This window comes from Cebus imitator, unplaced genomic scaffold, assembly GCF_001604975.1.
Source record: "Cebus imitator isolate Cc_AM_T3 unplaced genomic scaffold, Cebus_imitator-1.0 Scaffold695, whole genome shotgun sequence".
NCBI lineage: Eukaryota > Metazoa > Chordata > Mammalia > Primates > Cebidae > Cebus > Cebus imitator.
This window is the reverse complement of record NW_016108010.1, coordinates 645,670-653,480: the sequence shown is the minus strand read 5'-3', so window position 1 is coordinate 653,480 and position 7,811 is coordinate 645,670. Positions and strand designations below refer to the sequence as shown.

The following is a 7,811-nucleotide window of genomic DNA, read 5'->3' as shown; positions in this document are numbered from 1 at the left end:
CAAATCATATTCTGTCAGTAAATTATCTGGATACAGCCTTCAGAATCTAACCATTTTCAGTCAGTGTACTATTATAACCCTTTCCTGACTGGATTACAGCAACAACCTCCTAACTTGTCTGTTTCATATTCTACCTATTGTCACTCTAAAGTCTATTTTTATTACAGCAATTAGACTGATCTTATTTAATTAATGAATTTATTTTTATTCTGAAGTATGTTCATATTCCTCCTCTGCTCAAAATCTTGCAATTAATCCTATTTTATTCACAGTAAAAGTCAATGTCTGTAATGGCCTTCAATGCCCTACATGATCTGGCCTCTCTATTGTCTCACTGACAACATGATAATCTACTGCTCTCTAATTTACTCTTGCTATGTCTTAAATAACAGATGCTTAAATACACCTTAGAACCTTGGCACCAGCTCTCCTCTCTGTCTGCAGTACTCTTCCCACAGATGTCTGTGTGGATCACTGCCTTAGCTCTGTCCAATCTTTGGTGAAATTTTGTGTTCTCAATGAGACATTTATCACTATTACCCTGTTAAAAATTTCAAGCTGTTTCCGCATATACTGTAATCTTTGGAAAGAAAAGAGTGTGGTTAGTTTTGTGGCTCTTCTCTGGACTCAGATGCCTGGAGACTTGACCCTACCTATAAGCCTTCTTGCAACAAGAACTCAAGAAACTTTTAGGTGTACATATATACTTCCTCTAAGAGAATCCAGCTGAAGTTACTAAGTAGCAGGCACTGATGTGTGCTTTATTACAAGCACATGTTATGCACTGATATGTATTAATATTTTATTTTTGAGACCAGTACTGGTTGGGGTAGCTGTCCTAGAAGATGAGTAGAAGTTCATGCCACATCCCTAAAAAACTGCTCAACTAACAATGCATAAGTAGAAGGAATGGTCCTGCCTACCCAACATCACCTGCCATTGCCAAACATATTCTAAGTGTTCAGTGACTTTCTGATATTAGAGATGGCCTGGGAGCCTGTTCTGCAGGTGCTGTGTGTGTTCTTTCATTACTTAACCTTGTTTAAAGCTCAATAGTACACTTAGTGCTGGGCAAAACCTCCTATGACTCATGACTATGACTGTCAATCTGAACCCAAGATCACTGCTGCCAGTAAGGCAGGGTAGGCATTATGATCCCAATCCCTTTTACCTTGCTCTAATCTTTTTTTCCATAGCTTTCAACACCCTTTGACATACTGTATAACCTGGTTACTTATGTTTGTTGATTAAGCCTTATAAGGGCAGGATTTTTTTTTTTTTTTGTCTTTTTGTTCATTATAGGCCTAGTACCTAGAACAATGCCTGGTATACACCAGACGCTCAATAAATACTTGTTAGATGAATGAGTGAACAAATGTTTCTCTAGTGTTTATTCAATGCCAGGCTAAGGCATCGTGAAGACCAGTAACAGAATTTCTGCTGTTACATTTCTTTGAGCCAAGAATATGATTATGGTCCTTCCTAAGATTGGTCCATTACAGAGATCCTTAGAGAAAGTTCCCAAATCACATCAGAAAAGAGGGCCTTTAGAGAAATATATTTCAAGGGAGGTTATGTCTTAGCAATGACAATATAAAAGAAAGCTACGTTTAAAAAATTGTATTTACACATGTGAAGGAAAACTGTGTTGTTAGGGGAGAGTCTGCATGTAGGGGTTGTCTGTCCAAAAAGAGGAATCCTCAAACAGAAATGATTTATACAACTTAGTCTTCATTGTGGTCTAAGAAGGATGATACTATGAAGCATGTGATGTCACAGTGCTCAAAGTAGCCTTAAATAGAATTATGTAGGATTACTGCTAAAATAGACAATGTGGTAAGGGAATAACAGGGTTTTAATTTTGAATACAAACTACTATATCCATATACTTAGCATTGTAGTTTTAGAAATTTCAGAATGATAATCATTTGTTCTAGTGTAATATCTAGTTAGTATGCAGCTATTAATTGAAAATAATAATCTTTCATTTTAAATATGGCTAGCTATGTAAATAGGGAAGATTTCTAGCCATGTGCATCTGGACTCTTGCGTAATTTAAAGATTTTACAGAAGAATGGTAGCTCATAAAATAATTCTCACATATTTTAAGATATCTTCATATCTACATGGTTTGTCATACAGTTTATTTTTCCTGGAACACTCATCTTTTCTTTGTCAGCCCTTGCAAATCCTCCTTGTTCTCCTAAATCTGGCCTGAGTCACATTTTCTCTCTGGCTTTTCTTGGCACTGTCTTCCTGCAACTTGTTCTCCCCCTTAAGGTTAATTGATTAATTTCTTCCTTCTCTCTGTTCCCAAAGTGTTTATCACAAGATGTGGGTGTTTTTTATTTACCTGCCTCTGAGTTTCAAGGGCATCTTCATCATCTACGTCACCTTAGTGACTGGCACCGTTCCTGTCTCATAATATATATTCAACAAATGGTTATTGAGTTTGAACATCAGAATATATTTTTACCTTGACCACTGATTCACCCAGCAAATATGTATTAAGGGTTTTTTATGTGCAAGGCACTGTGTTATGTGTTATGAAGATACTACAAAAATAAATCAGATGTACAAGTTCTTGAAATTTTAAATATAGTGTAATAAGGAAAAATAAGTCATGCATAAAAACAACTATAATACATGATAAAAAATGTTATTTTCAAGGTGATGTGTAGGTTATATGTGTTAGAGAGAGAGAGAAAGAGAAGACAGATTACTGTCTACTAAGGTTCAGAATGCCTTCCTATTGGCTAAGTAACTATTTTCCTTAAGTGGCTAAAAAGCTGTGTTTCAAAATATTAATTCTTTTGATGTCTCATAAATTAAGTGAAATTCTGTCTTAGATCTTAAAATACGCATCTTTCTCACTTGAACTTAGTGTACTATATTGCAGATTATTAAACCAGTGCTCAGGGATTATGCTGCTAATTGCCAAGCAGTCTACATTTAAAGCAGAAATAGGTTTCCTTTGGTGCCATGAGGTATAAATTTTATGCATTCTCTAGTTTTAGAAGACACCCTAAGTGCTCAGTCTTTAACATGCTACTACAAGTTTATTCCTAATTGCCATGGGAAACTGGCTGCAGAAAGTTTTTGACAAAGGTTCACAATATTGTCATTGAGGGAATAATTCAAAACAGATTTTACCAAAAATTTTTAAAACTTTGGTGAGCATAGCTTGAATGTGTAGCATTTCATTGCATTTTAGCCAATAACTTTAATATACATATTAAAGACAGATATTAATACATATATTAAGATTGGCCTTTTGTGCATCAAGGCATTAGATGTTAAAAGTTTTAATGGTTACAGATTTTAACTGATGATCACCAAGCAATTTTTCTGTTTTTATTTAGACTTGGATTCTCACTTGCATTTATCTTCAACTGTTCCTATTTAATCCTTTCGTCAAAACTGAAGGGGTCTGCGGGAATCGTGTGACTAATAATGTAAAAGACGTCACTAAATTGGTAAGTAAGGAATGCTTTACAGTGAATGTGGCTGTTTTTCCTGTGCTTGTTGATCAAAGGTTTAGATTTTTCTTGCCCCAACGTACTGTTTTCCTAAGGTTAGGAAAGGAATCACTGGGCTACTATAAAGGGTTTATAGAAAACAGGTAGGGAGATATTTAAGGTCATGCACACCACTGCAGTGACTTCTTTGCTGGTCTCCTTCTCCTTCATAGGCAGTGAAGGACCTTGGAGAGTTCACTGTGTGCTGATGGGCTTTTCCCAGCTTGTTCCCCATAATCTCTCCAGTGGATTCCCCAGTGTGTTCTATTTCCCCTTCACGTGCCTTCCTACTCTTCTCTAAAAAGCCTAACGAAAGGAGATCTGAAATGGCTATTTCCCCTTTCTATCAGCATGAAGACTCTGTCACATGTCAATGGGTGTTTCCTCCTTCAGGGAACATAGAGAAGTGATTCATTGCCCACATGCTGAAGGGACTCATCTCCCTGGTTTGTCACATTGAACTCTTCCCTCAGCAAAAGCCATTGGCATTGCTGTCCTTAAGTCACTGCCAGCTCCATGCTATGCTTCTCCAGATGCTTTCTTTCAAGATGAAGACACAGTGAAGGCATAGCACATCTGGAATGCATCATTCCCAACCCTCACGATCTAGAGGAGATCTTACATGCTTGTTTGAACCATGTATGATTTCAGGATAAACAAAGTTTGAGAAGCAATTTTTAAATTTCCTGGTTATTTAAATACTGACTAGAGAATGGAAGTGATTTGAGAATAGGTAAGAAATGAGGGTTGTGATATGGCGAAAAGGATGAAAAGCTTATTTGATGAGATAACAGGATAAGGAGTAGAAGGGGCTCTATCTTCCCTCCTCTCGATATATATTTCCTGGTGTATATGTTTTATTTGGGGTTTATAATAGAACTTCAAAACAGAAGTTTAAGGCCACGGTTGAAGTCTTGCTAGCTTAGCCTCAATACAGAATTAGAAACACACAGACACAATTTATACAAATTCCTTAGGACTCAGAGAGTTCATGTTTAAAAGCATTCTTCTGTGTAGCAGCAGCAGATGTATCAATATGTCTTACTTGAGGGAACTGTGAGCAAAGTCATGCAAGAGTTGCCTGCTGTATACCCCGATAGATATGTGTATAGGGATGAGGGTGAGAAGGGAGTATTTTTAAAATCATACTGTTTAAAAACAGACCATGGTTTTTTCCCTGAGTTGCTTGTTAGTTTGTGATACAAGAAACAATACTAAAAGAACAGTATGTGTTTAAAATCTAAATTTTGTGCATATTAGTGGAAGGTGTTCATTAAATGTTTGCTGGATGAGTGAAGAAGAAATGATGTGCCTTACTTCAGTGAGCATCGCTATCACCTGTTATGCTGATTAAAATGAGAGGTGCCTGGGCCCACACTGAGAAACTGCTTTGATAAGTCTGAGGAAAGGGTCCAAATATCTATATTTTTAACAAATTTCTGAAAGGAGGTTTAAGAGCCATTGCTCTAGATGGTCTCTTCTGTCAAAGTTTAGAAGCCAAAATGTCTTGACTCTTTTTTAATCTCAATTCCTAATATGACTAGTTATCACTTGTGTTGTATAGATTTATAAGGATGCCAGATTAATACAAATCTTCAAAATTTGTTTAAAGTAGGTCACTACTTTAGAACCAGCAGATCACAGTCTCTTAGGGACTTATTTAAGGTTCAACTCTAAGGGCATCACTGCAGAAATACTGAATCTCAACTTGTGGAGATGGGGTGTAAGAACCCTAATGTTTCCAGTTAGCACCTACATAAAAGTGATTTATGTAGAAGTATCAAGACTGCTTAGGCCATATTGCTTATTGTGTGTCTTTTAATGTCTGAAAAGAAGTGGGGTGTTTCTGTCCTAACTTATTAATGTCATTTATTCTAACAGCAACATGAGTGACTGTTGAGATTTATGGATGTAGATAATCACGGCCTTTCTCTAAAGAATGGTGGGGCAGAGCATCTTGATGGATGTCAGGAATACTGGGTTGTTTTAATACCAGCTCCACTATTGCCTGGGTGTGGCCTTGGACAAATCACTGAGTCTGTCCGGCATTCAATTTCCTGATTTTTCAAATAAGGAACATGGACGTGATCAATATTTCTTAATCTAGGACTGATAAACTTCAAATGCTTACACATGAAGCTCAGAATTGTGCTGCCTTCATATGCCTTATGTTCATTTCTGAGGAGAGTGTGTAGCTTACATCACTTCTCCGAGAAATCTGTGACCCCAAAGAGGGTAAGAACTACTACAGCAGAGAAATTTGGAGACCCTTTTTAGCTTTGAAATTATTTTATTCCATAATGATATTTTTTCAGGTTGCACCTCTTGGAATTACTCAATAATGGCTGGACTAAAGGAGGTTATATAGGATGAGAGGAATTTGCTTTGCAGACATAATCTGCTACATTTTATGTGAGGGAAAAGAAAGTGGCTTGACAGTACGTTTTTGCCTGTGCTCACAGTTACTCCTTCAATGGAAATCATTCCTTTGCAGCCGCTACCAGTTCCGTCTTTGCATTACGTGGCAACTTACACTGTGCCCACACATTTTATGTTTATTTGCTTGAGGTGACTCTCATGTCACAGAAGCACATGATTTATGACTTTAGTGTCAATTTTTAAAAAAAATATCTTCTTGAACACTTTGTACTGCCCCTACAGTCCCCATGGTTTTCATTCGAAATGCTTCTGGCATGTTTACTAAGCATAATAGTTGATCTATTTACAGAATGTTTTGCTTTGCTTCTAAAAAATGTTGCAAGACTTGTTTTAAATGGCAAACTCAGACTTACCTAAAGAAAGGGTCAAGTAATCTGGGAAGAGGATGAATCAAGCTTTTATAACTTGTATCTATGGGACAGTTAAGTTGCAGCATTTAGTAGTTGTAAGTGTTCATATAAGAAGGTAATCCAAATATTGAAATAGTTCAAATTAGTTTTCTCTGTGTCTTCTCCCTGCTCTTCTCTGTGGTGATGTTGTTTCTTCGTTTGAGGCAATTTAACGCAATATGATTTTGTTGATAAAGAGAACAAAGTTTTTGTCTTTAACTTTCTATTGGGTAATGACGTGTCTTCCTCAAAATGTTTTTTAAGGTCTCATCCCCATCTTGTAAAGGTGAAATTACTCTGTCTTTTCAAGGTCAGTCTAAAAATTAGTAAGATAGGATTGGAACAAAGGAATCTATTGTTTCCCTGGTCTTGTGGTAGGCACTTATTTCAAGTTGGCTATATTTATACATGATTCATGGAGATTAACATAATGAGAGATAATAAAAAATATCCTCATATAACAACTTTTCACATTTTAAATAGACAGTTTTGATTAATTCTGATAGTTTTTCCTCTTCAAATATTATGTTCCTCAAGTAGAATTACCACTGCATTAAAGTGAAGAACTGGAGTCTCTGAATATCCCCATTTCTGGATGAATTCTAGGCTTTTCTTCAAATGACCCATGTATATCATTTATTTAAAAGTGAAGGTTTCCCATAATTTTGTTTGACCTTTGAAAAACAATAGTTTGAAAAAGAAGTAATTTTTAAATTTTATTTTATTAGGTTGCAATATTTAGCATTTCAATTTCTGCTCCTGTGATCAGTAGAAAATTTTCTCTATTTAAAACTAAATTTAAGACTTTTTGTATTTTTAAAAAAGGACCATTAGAAATAATATTTATTAAAATTCTCTAGATTGCTATATTATTTATCAAGTGTATCAATCTTATTGTTAGGAAAGCATTGTTCTTCCTTTATAGAATAAGCTACTTGGATATGTCTTCTGCTCCTTGAATTTTATTTTTTTTTCTTTTGTAGAGATGTGGGTCTCATTATGTTGCCCAGGCTGATCTCAAACTCCTGGCCTCAAGCGACCCTCCCGCCTCTGCCTCCTAAAGTTCTAGGATTACAGGTGTAAGCCACTGTGCACAGACTGTTCCTTGGATTTTTAAAGCAATAGTTATGAGTACCTAGACCCCCTACAGAAACACTTTGTATGGATTGTCTACTTAGTTTTCATAACCTTATGAGTTCCCTATTTTTAACCCCAATATACTGGTTAGGAAGCTGAGATCTAGTGATATTTAGTAACCTGATCATCATCACTTGGGAAATAGCTGAGTAGAGCTTTGACCCCATAACTACCTACCTTTGAAGCACAGTAATGCAGTTCATAATTTATAATGCTTTCTCAGTAGTTTAAGATGTAAGTTTCAACTACAGTTTATGAATTATCATTATAACCTACTGAATTTTATTTCCTGAATGGTAGTAACCTTATCTTATTGTGATTAAGAAGC

General features: G+C 35.9%; 1 protein-coding gene across 1 annotated transcript in view; it reads left to right on the top strand.

Annotated features, from left to right (window-relative positions):
- The first annotated feature begins 1,096 nt into the window (after positions 1-1,096).
- Positions 1,097-7,811, top strand: part of KITLG (KIT ligand) — a 51,293-nt gene continuing 44,578 nt past the window's right edge. Inside the window, exons 1-2 of the mRNA XM_017518661.2 lie at positions 1,097-1,132; positions 3,363-3,476. Coding sequence (XP_017374150.2) covers positions 1,097-1,132; positions 3,363-3,476 — 150 coding nt within the window. The remainder of the gene's footprint in view (positions 1,133-3,362; positions 3,477-7,811) is intronic.